The following is a 12,202-nucleotide window of genomic DNA, read 5'->3' as shown; positions in this document are numbered from 1 at the left end:
TTAATGTAATCTAAACCAGTGGAGGTATGGGGAGGCAGGAGGCTGGCATTCTGGGAGGATGAGACCAAACGCCAGGCAATTGTTTTCACGGCAACCGCGCGATAAATATTTTAGGGAATCAGCGGAGGGGGAGGAGAGGAGAGCGGCTAATTGGATCGGTCTTTCCACAGGCACGATGGGCTGCATGGCCTCTGTCTGCCCCGTACGATTCTACGTCTCATCGCGAAGGTTGAAGTGGGGATTCCGGTGTGCGCCTGCCGCTCCCCGGCACTCACCATCTCGCCCGTCTCCGGATTCACCACACTCGATTCAAAGTTGAATTTTCCCGCGTCATCCTGGAAGGAAAGGGAGAGAAGACGGTTATACCCGGGGTGTCACCGTCACCCGTGTCAAGGAGCAGCAGGAAAGGCTCCTCTCCCCGAGGAACACGAGGCTCCTCTCTCCCCCCGAGGAACACGAGGCTCCTCTGTCCCCCCCGAGGAACACGAGGCTCCTCTCTCCCCCCGAGGAACACGAGGCTCCTCTGTCCCCCCCGAGGAACACGAGGCTCCTCTGTCCCCCCCGAGGAACACGAGGCTCCTCTCTCCCCCCGAGGAACACGAGGCTCCTCTCTCCCCCCGAGGAACACGAGGCTCCTCTCTCCCCCCGAGGAACACGAGGCTCCTCTCTCCCCCCCCCCCGAGGAACACGAGGCTCCTCTCCCCCCGAGGAACACGAGGCTCCTCTCTCCCCCCCACCGAGAAACACGAGGCTCCTCTCTCGCCCCCGAGGAACACGAGGCTCCTCTCGCCCCGCGCCAGCCCCCCCTCCCCCCCCCCCGAGGCTCCTCTCCCCCCGAGGAACACGAGGCTCCTCTCTCCCCCCCCCCCCCGAGGAACACGAGGCTCCTCTCCCCCCGAGGAACACGAGGCTCCTCTCTCCCCCCGAGGAACACGAGGCTCCTCTCTCCCCCCCCCCCCCCGAGGAACACGAGGCTCCTCTGTCCCCCCCGAAGAACACGAGGCTCCTCTCTCCCCCCGAGGAACACGAGGCTCCTCTCTCCCCGCCCCCCCCCGAGGAACACGAGGCTCCTCTCTCCCCCCTCCCCGAGGAACACGAGGCTCCTCTCCCCCCCGAGGAACACGAGGCTCCTCTCTCCCCCCGAGGAACACGAGGCTCCTCTCTCCCCCCCGAGGAACACGAGGCTCCTCTCTCCCCCCTCCCCGAGGAACACGAGGCTCCTCTCTCCCCCGAGGAACACGAGGCTCCTCTCTCCCCCCGAGGAACACGAGGCTCCTCTCTCCCCCCCGAGGAACACGAGGCTCCTCTCTCCCCCCCGAGGAACACGGGGCTCCTCTCTCCCCCCCGAGGAACACGAGGCTCCTCTCTCCCCCCCGAGGAACACGAGGCTCCTCTCTCCCCCCCTCCCCGAGGAACACGAGGCTCCTCTCTCCCCCCGAGGAACACGAGGCTCCTCTCTCCCCCCCCTCCCCGAGGAACACGAGGCTCCTCTCTCCCCCCGAGGAACACGAGGCTCCTCTCTCCCCCCGAGGAACACGAGGCTCCTCTCTCCCCGCCCCACCCCACCGAGGAACACGAGGCTCCTCTCTCCCCCCGAGGAACACGAGGCTCCTCTCTCCCCCCCCGAGGAACACGAGGCTCCTCTCTCCCCCCCGAGGAACACGGGGCTCCTCTCTCCCCCCCGAGGAACACGAGGCTCCTCTCTCCCCCCCGAGGAACACGAGGCTCCTCTCTCCCCCCCTCCCCGAGGAACACGAGGCTCCTCTCTCCCCCCGAGGAACACGAGGCTCCTCTCTCCCCCCCCTCCCCGAGGAACACGAGGCTCCTCTCTCCCCCCGAGGAACACGAGGCTCCTCTCTCCCCGCCCCACCCCACCGAGGAACACGAGGCTCCTCTCTCCCCCCGAGGAACACCACGCGAGGCTCCTCTCTCCCCCCGAGGAACACCACGCGAGGCTCCTCTCTCCCCCCGAGGAACGCGAGGCTCCTCTCTCCCCCCGAGGAACACGAGGCTCCTCTCTCCCCCCGAGGAACACGAGGCTCCTCTCTCCCCCCGAGGAACACGAGGCTCCTCTCTCCCCCCGAGGAACACGAGGCTCCTCTCTCCCCCGAGGAACACGAGGCTCCTCTCTCCCCCCGAGGAACACGAGGCTCCTCTCTCCCCCCGAGGAACACGAGGCTCCTCTCTCCCCCCCGAGGAACACGAGGCTCCTCTCTCCCCCCGAGGAACACGAGGCTCCTCTCTCCCCCCCGAGGAACACGAGGCTCCTCTGTCCCCCCCGAGGAACACGAGGCTCCTCTCTCCCCCCGAGGAACACGAGGCTCCTCTCTCCCCCCGAGGAACACGAGGCTCCTCTCTCCCCCCGAGGAACACGAGGCTCCTCTCTCCCCCCGAGGAACACGAGGCTCCTCTCTCCCCCCGAGAGGAACACGAGGCTCCTCTCTCCCCCCGAGGAACACGAGGCTCCTCTCTCCCCCCCGAGGAACACCACGCAAGGCTCCTCTCCCCTTTCCTGGGAAGTACCAAGTAGGGCAGCTCTCTTTCCACAGCGCCCCCCACCACCCAGTACGCCAGGTGGGGCATTCCCCCTTCGAATCATTCCAATCCTTGCACAGGCGAATCCCTGGTTCCACCTCTCCCCCAGACCGCAGGGGTGGTGGTGGGGTGGGTGCCACAGAAACACAAACCGGCGACGCTCCCCGTTAGTGTTCTTATAAAGACGATGACAGACCTGGACGAAGAGCTTCCCGCTGCCGTGACCAAGCAGCTCGTGCAGGCCGACCTGGACTTCGAAAGACGGACTTTTCCATTTAATGTACAAATCCTACAGGAGAATGAGATCGCCATCAATACTCACATTTCTACAGCGCCTTTCTCCACCTCAGGACGTCCCAAAACAGCCAATTTGTGCACAGCAAGATCCCACAAACAGCAATGTGATAATGACCAGATCATCTGTTTTGGTGATGTTGGTTGAGGGATAAATATTGGCCCCAGGACACTGGGGAGAACTCCCCCTGCTCTTCTTCCAATAGTGGCCGTGGGATCTTTTACGTCCACCTGAGAGGGCAGACGGGGCCTCGGTTTAACGTCTCATCCGAAAGACGGCACCTCTGACAGTGCGGCGCTCCCTCAGTACTGCCCCTCTGACAGTGCGGCGCTCCCTCAGCACTGCCCCTCCTACAGTGTAGCGCTCCCTCAGCACTGCCCCTCCGACAGTGCGGCGCTCCCTCAGTACTGCCCCTCCGACAGTGCGGCGCTCCCTCAGTACTGTCCCTCCGACAGTGCGGCGCTCCCTCAGTACTGCCCCTCCGACAGTGCGGCGCTCCCTCAGTACTGCCCCTCCGACAGTGCGGCGCTCCCTCAGTACTGCCCCTCCAAGAGTGCAGCGCTCCCTCAGTACTGGCACCAGGGGAGTGATGGCCTGGATTATGGGGCTTAAGTCTCTGGAGTGGGGGCTCAAACCCACGACCTTCTGACTCAGAAGTGTGAGAGAGAGAGGTACCCAGAGGCACGGCTGACACCTCAGGGTTAAATTACGAGGATGGGTCGCACAGACTGGGCTTGTATTCCCTGGAGTTTAGAAGATTAAGGGGTGATCTAATCGAGGTGTTTAAGAAGATTAAAAGATTCGATCGGGTCGAGAGAGAGAAACTATTTCCTCTGGTGGGGGGAGTCCAGAACAAGGGGGCAGAACCTTCAAATTAGAGCCAGGCCGTTCAGGGGCGATGTCAGGAAGCACTTCTTCACACAAAGGGGGGTGGAAATCTGGAACTCTCTCCCCCAGAAAGCTGTTGAGGCTGGAGGTCAATTGAAAATTTCAAAACTCGGAGAGAATTTTGTTAAGCATGGGTATTAAAGGATATGGAACCAAGGTGATAAATGGAGTTAAGATACAGATCAGCAATTGAATGGCGGAAGAGGCTCGAGCGGCTGGATGGCCTCCTCCTGCTCATACACAGCACAGCGCACACCCCACTCGGCTGACTGTGCATGAACCACTAGCGCACACACACACGCACCTTGTCCTCCTCCTCCAGGAAGGTCAGTTTCTCCTTCTGAGTCGAGTAGGCCACCGCCAACACGTTACCGAGCGACACGTTTTTAAATCCCACCGTCTGCCGAATGTCATCGTCTGGAAGTTTGAAAAGATGCCACCGTTTAAAACTCATCCGAAAGATGACCTCTCCGACAGTGCAGCCAGCGCTCCTTCAGTACTGCCCCTCCGACAGTGCGGCGCTCCCTCAGTACTGCCACTCCGACAGTGCGGCGCTCCCTCAGTACTGCCCCTCCGACAGTGCGGCGCTCCCTCAGTACTGCCCCTCCGACAGTGCGGCGCTCCCTCAGTACTGCCCCTCCGACAGTGCAATGCTCCCTCAGTACTGCCCCTCCAACAGTGCAATGCTCCCTCAGTACTGTCCCTCCAACAGTGCGGCCAGCGCTCCCTCAGTACCGCCCGTCCGACAGTGCAATGCTCCCTCAGTATTGTCCCTCCAACAGTGCGACGCTCCCTCAGTACTGCCCCTCCGACAGTGCGGCGCTCCCTCAGTACTGCCCCTCCGACAGTGCGGCACTCCCTCAGTACTGGCCCTCCGACAGTGCGGCGCTCCCTCAGTACTGCCCCTCCAACACTGCGGCGCTCCCTCAGTAATGCCCCCCGACAGTGCAGCGCTCCCGCAGTACTGCCCCTCCGACAGTGCAATGCTCCCTCAGTACTGCCCCTCCGACAGTGCAATGCTCCCTCAGTACTGCCCCTCCAACAGTGCAATGCTCCCTCAGTACTGTCCCTCCAACAGTGCGGCCAGCGCTCCCTCAGTACCCGCCCGTCCGACAGTGCAATGCTCCCTCAGTATTGTCCCTCCAACAGTGCGGCGCTCCCTCAGTACTGCCCCTCCGACAGTGTGGCACTCCCTCAGTACTGGCCCTCCGACAGTGCGGCGCTCCCTCAGTACTGCCCCTCCAACACTGCGGCGCTCCCTCAGTAATGCCCCCCGACAGTGCAGCGCTCCCGCAGTACTGCCCCTCCGACAGTGCAATGCTCCCTCAGTACTGCCCCTCCGACAGTGCAATGCTCCCTCAGTACTGCCCCTCCAACAGTGCAATGCTCCCTCAGTACTGTCCCTCCAACAGTGCGGCCAGCGCTCCCTCAGTACCGCCCGTCCGACAGTGCAATGCTCCCTCAGTATTGTCCCTCCAACAGTGCGGCGCTCCCTCAGTACTGCCCCTCCGACAGTGCGGCGCTCCCTCAGTACTGCCCCTCCGACAGTGCGGCGCTCCCTCAGTACTGCCCCTCCGACAGTGCGGCACTCCCTCAGTACTGCCCCTCTGACAGTGCAGCGCTCCCTCAGTACTGCCCCTCCGACAGTGCGGCACTCCCTCAGTACTGCCCCTCCGTCAGTGCGGAGCTCCCTCAGTACTGCCCCCCCCGATAGTGCGGCGCTCCCTCAGCACTGGCAAAGGGGAGTGTCGGCCTGGATTATGGGGCTCGAGTCTCTGGAGCGGGGGGGCTCGAACCCATGATCTTCGAACGCAAGAGACGAGAGAGAGAACGAGCTACCCACTGAGCCAAGGGTGACACCTACACAAGCGAGTGTCACTTTAGGAGGAAAAAGGAGAGCGCGAGGGAGGAATAACGGGCAGCCTGTGCCTTCTTACAGTTTGGGATGTTGATGCCAGCTGGAATCCCACTGCCCGCGAACGTCAGCACATCGAGTGAGGTGAAGTCAGGTTTCAGGAAGCGGTCCTTCTCAAACTCCTTGGGCCAGGGAAGCTGTGGTAGCAGCTGCTCCGCCGAGGCCACCAGCTGGGCAAACTTGGCGCTCATGTCCTTGTTGACCACAGCTACGAAACCTGGAGACGGGTTGGGCGGGGAAAAAAACCCCAGATCCGGTTAAACCGCGAACAAGCAATGCACTGGTCTGCATTAAACAGCGAGCGTCTCCGAAATAAGGAGGAACTAGTTCATATTGTCCCCACTTCCCCCCAATCCCCGGGGTGCGGACTCTAGCTGTGGTACGCCTTCACGAGCACACGACACCCGCCATTACCGCGACTGATTGGCCCGTGTTCACGCACAGGCCTGGATAGACTTACATTTGCACGTCACAAACGCTTTACGGCCAATGAAGTACTTTTTGAAGTGTGGTCACTGTTGTAATGTAGGAAACGCAGCAGCCAATTTGCGCACAGCAAGCTCCCACAAACAGCAATGTGATAATCACCAGATCATCTGCATCAGTGATGTTGGTTGAGGGATAAATATTGGCCCCAGGACACCGGGGAGAACTCCCCCTGCTCTTCTTCCAATAGTGGCCGTGGGAATTTATACGTCCACCCGAGAGAGCAGACGGGGCCTCGGTTTAACATCTCATCTGAAAGACGGCACCTCCGACAGTGCGGTGCACCCTCAGTACTGCCCCTCTGACAGTGCGACGCTCCCTCAGTACTGCCCCTCCGACAGTGCGACGCTCTCTTAGTACTGCCCCTCCGACAGTGCAACGCTCTCTTAGTACTGCCCCTCCGACAGTGCAGCTCCCCCTCAGTACTGCCCCTCCGACAGTGCAGCTCCCCCTCAGTACTGCCCCTCCGACAGTGCAGCGCTCCCTCAGTACTGCCCCATCGACAGTGCAGCGCTCCCTCAGTACTGCCCCTCCGACAGTGCGGCGCTCCCTCAGTGCTGCCCCTCCGACAGTGCGGCACTCCCTCAGTACTGCCCCTCTGACAGTGCGGCACTTCCTCAGTACTGCCCCTCCGACAGTGCAGCACTCCATCAGTACCACCCCTCCGACAGTGCGGCACTTCCTCAGTACTGCCCCTCCGACAGTGCGGCGCTCCCTCAGTACTGCACCCGCCCTTCACTAGATTATGGAGCTCGCATCTCTGGAGTGGGGCTAAAACCCACAACTATCTGACCCAGGAGGTGAGTGCCACCCACTGAGCTAATGCTAACAAGGTACAAGGGTGAGGGGGAGTACATCTTATTCAAACCACTTCTCCCATGACCCTATTCTCGTTTGACAGCTAGAAAAGGATTGTCCGCCGGGACATGAGCTATAAACACGTCGGCCAACGATGAAATATAACCCATCGATCTTTTTCTGGTACCTTCAAACTCCCCTCTGGATCCATACGGGTCTCGATAACTTTCAATAAACCCGATGTAACTGTGGAACCAAAAAGTAAACATTAGTTCAAATGGTCTGCGTCCCTCCATAGCTCCGTCCCACCTCCCCACCCGTCATATCTTCCCGGTCTAGTCCCCTCTCTCTCCCCCTGTACCATCTCCCTCTCTCGCCCCCTCCCTCTCCCCCTGTACCATCTCCCCTCTCTCGCCCCCTCCCTCTCCCCCTGTACCATCTCCCCTCTCTCGGCCCCTCGCTTCTCCCTCTCTCGGCCCCGCCTCTCTCTACCACCTCCCCCTCTCGGCCCCTCGCTTCTCCCTGTACCATTTACCCTCTCTAATCCAACTTCCTCTCCCCCTGTACAATTTACCCCGTCTCAGCCCCTCCCTCTCCCCACCCCCCCCTCGCTGTACCATCGGCGCCGCAGGGATATTGATGGGGTTCCTGCACCTGGTTACTATCCATCAGTGTCTTGCTCCAAAGGTGCATGCCCCCCACCCCACTTCCCCGGGTCGAAGAACTTGCCAACGCCGTCGAGCGGACGAGGTACCAGAGCGGGCGCTGCGGGGAAATGCACCCAGCGCAAGCGGGCGGCACGCCTCACCTCTCCACGATGGGCCCGGTGTCCTGGATCCAGTGCTTGGACCCCTCCTTGTGAGCTTCAATCGAGCCGGTGCTGAAGCTTCTGATGTAGTTCTCCAGCATCTTCACCACGTTGGGAGTAGCTGCGTGGCTCTGTCGAGGAAAGAGGCCGCAACGTCAGGCGATCAGCGGCTACCGAAACCCTCCCCATCAGGGCAGAGGTGTTTGACGATGTCCCGATCGCAGTAACATCGCAAGAAAACACCTGGGCTGGCTGGACGGGCAGCAACAACTTATACAGCGTCTTTAATGCAGTAAAACATCACAGGAACGCAAATCAGACAAAATTCGACATAACAACAGAGAACGCTGGAAAAACTCAGCGGGCCAGGGCAACATCCGTGGAGAGGGAAACAGAGTCAAGGTTTCGGGTCGAAACCCTTCGTCAGAACTGAAAAAACACAGGAAATGAAACAGATTAAAAGGCAGTTTGGGGGCTGGGAAATGGGGGAGGGGATGAAAGAAGAGACATTAAGAGATATTCAAGGTGAGACGAGATGGTAATAGGACAGGTAAAGAGACAGACTGGCTCTGGATGCAGTGTGAAATGCGCTGACAGAGTGAGAGACAGCTGCCATGTGGGAGAGAGGGAAAGGAAAAGGCACAAACCAAAAGTGTGGATAAAAAATATAAAAATATAATCGGGGCCGAGGTTATGATCTGAAATTGTTGAACTCAATATTGAGACCGGAAGGCTGTAAAGTGCCTAATCGGAAGATGAGGTGCTGTTCCTCGAGTTTACGCTGAGCTTCCATGAAACAATGCAAGAGGCCGCGGACGGTGGAGGTCAATGCTCCATCTTACAGACAAAATCTGACCCCGAGCCACATGAGGAGATACGAGGACAGGCGACCAAAAGCTCGGTTAAAGAGGACGGTTTTAAGGAGCGTCTTAAAGGAGGAGATAGAGGTGGAGAGGTTTAGGGAGGGAATTCCAGAGCTCGGGGCCCAGGCGGCTGAAGGCACGGCTGCCAACGGTGGAGCGATGGAAATCGGAGGATGAGCAAGAGACCAGAATTGGAGGAGCGCTGAGATCTGGGAGGGTTTTAGGGGCTGGAGGAGGTTACAGAGATAGGGAGGGTTGTAGGGCTGGAGGAGGTTACAGAGATAGGGAGGGTTGTAGGGCTGGAGGAGGTTACAGAGATAGGGAGGGTTGTAGGGCTGGAGGAGGTTACAGAGATAGGGAGGGTTGTAGGGGCTGGAGGAGGTTACAGAGATAGGGAGGGTTGTAGGGGCTGGAGGAGGTTACAGAGATAGGGAGGGTTGTAGGGGCTGGAGGAGGTTACAGGGAATGGAGGGTTGTAGGGCTGGAGGAGGTTACAGAGATAGGGAGGGTTGTAGGGGCTGGAGGAGGTTACAGAGATAGGGAGGGGTGTAGGGGCTGGAGGAGGTTACAGGGAATGGAGGGTTGTAGGGCTGGAGGAGGTTACAGAGATAGGGAGGGTTGTAGGGGCTGGAGGAGGTTAGAGATAGGGAGGGTTGTAGGGGCTGGAGGAGTTACAGAGATAGGGGAGGTTGTAGGGGGTTACAGAGATAGGGAGGGTTGTAGGGGCTGGAGGAGGTTACAGAGATAGGGAGGGTTGCAGGGGCTGGAGGAGGTTACAGAGATAGGGAGGGTTGCAGGGGCTGGAGGAGGTTACAGAGATAGGGAGGGTTGCAGGGGCTGGAGGAGGTTACAGAGATAGGGAGGGGTGTAGGGGCTGGAGGAGGTTACAGGGAATGGAGGGTTGTAGGGCTGGAGGAGGTTACAGAGATAGGGAGGGTTGTAGGGGCTGGAGGAGGTTAGAGATAGGGAGGGTTGTAGGGGCTGGAGGAGTTACAGAGATAGGGGAGGTTGTAGGGGGTTACAGGGATAGGGAGGGTTGTAGGGCTGGAGGAGGTTACAGAGATAGGGAGGGTTGTAGGGGCTGGAGGAGGTTACAGAGATAGGGAGGGTTGTAGTGGCTGGAGGAGGTTACAGAGGTAGAGAGGGTTGTAGGGGGTTACAGAGATAGGGAGAGTTGTAGGGGGCTGGAAGAGGTTACAGAGATAGGGAGGGTTGTAGGGCTGGAGGAGGTTACAGAGGTAGAGAGGGTTGTAGGGCTGGAGGAGGTTACAGAGATAAGGAGGGTTGTGGGGCTGGAGGAGGTTACACAGATAGGGAGGGTTGTAGGGCTGGAGGAGGTTACAGAGATAGGGAGGATTGTGGGGCTGGAGGAGGTTACAGAGATAGGGAGGGTTGTAGGGGCTGGAGGAGGTTACAGAGATAGGGAGGGTTGTAGGGGCTGGAGGAGGTTACAGAGATAGGGAGGGTTGTAGGGGCTGGAGGAGGTTACAGAGACAGGGAGGGTTGTAGGGGCTGGAGGAGGTTACAGTGATAGGGAGGGTTGTAGGGGCTGGAGGAGGTTACAGAGACAGGGAGGGGGCGAGGAGGCCACGGAGGGATTTGAACACCAGGATGGAGAATTTTAAAATCATGGCGTTGCTGGACCGGGAGCCAATGTAGGTCAGCGAGCACAAGGGGTGATGGGTGAACGGGACTGGGTGCGAGTTAGGACACGGGGCAGCGAGCACAGGGGGTGATGGGTGAACGGGACTGGGTGTGAGTTAGGACACGGGGCAGTGAGCACAGTGGGTGATGGGTGAACGGGACTGGGTGTGAGTTAGGACACGGGGCAGTGAGCACAGGGGGTGATGGGTGAACGGGACTGGGTGCGAGTTAGGACACGGGGCAGTGAGCACAGGGGGTGATGGGTGAACGGGACTGGGTGTGAGTTAGGACACGGGGCAGTGAGCACAGGGGGTGATGGGTGAACGGGACTGGGAGTGAGTTAGGACACGGGGCAGAGGCAGAGTTTGGGCAGGGTGGTAGAAACGATGGGCGTTCACGCGGGCAGAAGTATGACCAGCAACCAGAACGCGATGGGAAGAAAAAAAAAGGAAAACCCACAATCTTCAGCATGCAGCTGAACAGGTAGACGAGGCCTCGGGGTAACCGTTCCGTGCCAAGGACAGTGCAGCACTCCCTGGGTACTGCACTGGGAGAGCGTCAGTCTGGATCATGGGCTCAAGTGCCGGTGTAGAGTTGAACCGGCTGCCTTCTGTCCCAGAGACTCGTGCTTCGCACCGAGCCACGCTGGTACTCCCTGGCGGCTTGTAAGAGGCCACGGGCAGCAGATTTCCAGCCCAGGCCCCCGGCTGCAGGCGTGACGCGGAGAGGAAGGAGACGAGCCTACAAAAGGAAAACACTGCGGACACGGGCACTCTGAAATAGAAACAGAAGATGCTGGAAATGCCCAGCAGGTCAGACAGCCTCTGCGGAGAGAGAAACGGAGTTAAACGTTCCATCCAGTTCTGACGAAAGGTCATCGGCCTGAAACGTTAACTCTATTTTTCTCTCTCTGCAGATGCTGCCTGACCTGCAGAGTGTTGCCAGCATTTTCTCATCATCCAGCCTACCTTGGCTTTCTCCAGATTTTCCACGACTTTTTTCATAAGCGGGGAGTAATCGCCTCGGACCACTTTGAATTTCGCTCCATCAAACTCATAAATGCCGCACTTGTTGTCGGATTCTCCCTGCGATGGTGCATCTGTAAGAGAGGGCAGATCAAACCAATTACCTACATGGCTGGTGGGTATTAGTCTGTCACTGTATAACACTGGGGTACAGTACTGGTGGGTACAGGTCTGTCACTGTATAACACTGGGGTACAGTACTGATGGGTACAGGTCTGTCACTGTATAACACTGGGGTACAGTACTGGTGGGTACAGGTCTGTCACTGTATAACACTGGGGTACAGTACTGGTGGGTACAGGTCTGTCACTGTATAACACTGGGGTACAGTACTGGTGGGTACAGATCTGTCACTGTATAACACTGGGGTACAGTACTGGTGGGTACAGGTCTGTCACTGTATAACACTGGGGTACAGTACTGGTGGGTACAGGTCTGTCACTACAACACGGGTACAGTACTGGTGGGTACAGGTCTGTCACTGTATAACACTGGGGTACAGTACTGGTGGGTACAGGTCTGTCACTGTATAACACTGGGGTACAGTACTGGTGGGTACAGGTCTGTCGCTGTATAACACTGGGGTACAGTACTGGTGGGTACAGGTCTGTCACTGTATAACACTGGGGTACAGCACTGGTGGGTACAGGTCTGTCACTGTATAACACTGGGGTACAGCACTGGTGGGTACAGGTCTGTCACTAACACTGGGGTACAGTACTGGTGGGTACAGGTCTGTCACTAACACTGGGGTACAGTACTGGTGGGTACAAGTCTCTCCCTGTATAACACTGGGGTACAGGTCTGTCACTGTATAACACTGGGGTACAGTACTGGTGGGTACAGGTCTGTCACTGTATAACACTGGGGTACAGTACTGGTGGGTACAGGTCTCTCCCTGTATAACACTGGGGTACAGTACTGGTGGGTACAGGTCTGTCGCTG

General features: G+C 58.7%; 1 protein-coding gene across 3 annotated transcripts in view; it reads right to left on the bottom strand.

The window, feature by feature from the left end:
* Positions 1 to 12,202, bottom strand: part of dpp3 (dipeptidyl-peptidase 3) — a 63,057-nt gene that overhangs the window by 22,249 nt on the left and 28,606 nt on the right. For all 3 annotated transcript variants that reach the window (XM_085976281.1, XM_085976282.1, XM_085976279.1), the window contains exons 7-13: positions 11,201 to 11,331; positions 7,726 to 7,856; positions 7,105 to 7,163; positions 5,656 to 5,850; positions 4,023 to 4,135; positions 2,732 to 2,824; positions 276 to 335 (exon numbers count right to left, since the gene is read on the bottom strand). In XM_085976281.1, the coding sequence (XP_085832407.1) occupies positions 276 to 335; positions 2,732 to 2,824; positions 4,023 to 4,135; positions 5,656 to 5,850; positions 7,105 to 7,163; positions 7,726 to 7,856; positions 11,201 to 11,331 (782 nt within the window). The remainder of the gene's footprint in view (positions 1 to 275; positions 336 to 2,731; positions 2,825 to 4,022; positions 4,136 to 5,655; positions 5,851 to 7,104; positions 7,164 to 7,725; positions 7,857 to 11,200; positions 11,332 to 12,202) is intronic.

Source organism: Somniosus microcephalus, unplaced genomic scaffold (genome assembly GCF_052327205.1).
Source record: "Somniosus microcephalus isolate GS21.2 unplaced genomic scaffold, FLI_Smic_1.0 unresolved_chr2, whole genome shotgun sequence".
Taxonomy (NCBI): Eukaryota; Metazoa; Chordata; class Chondrichthyes; order Squaliformes; family Somniosidae; genus Somniosus; species Somniosus microcephalus.
This window is presented reverse-complemented; position numbering and strand designations above follow the sequence as displayed.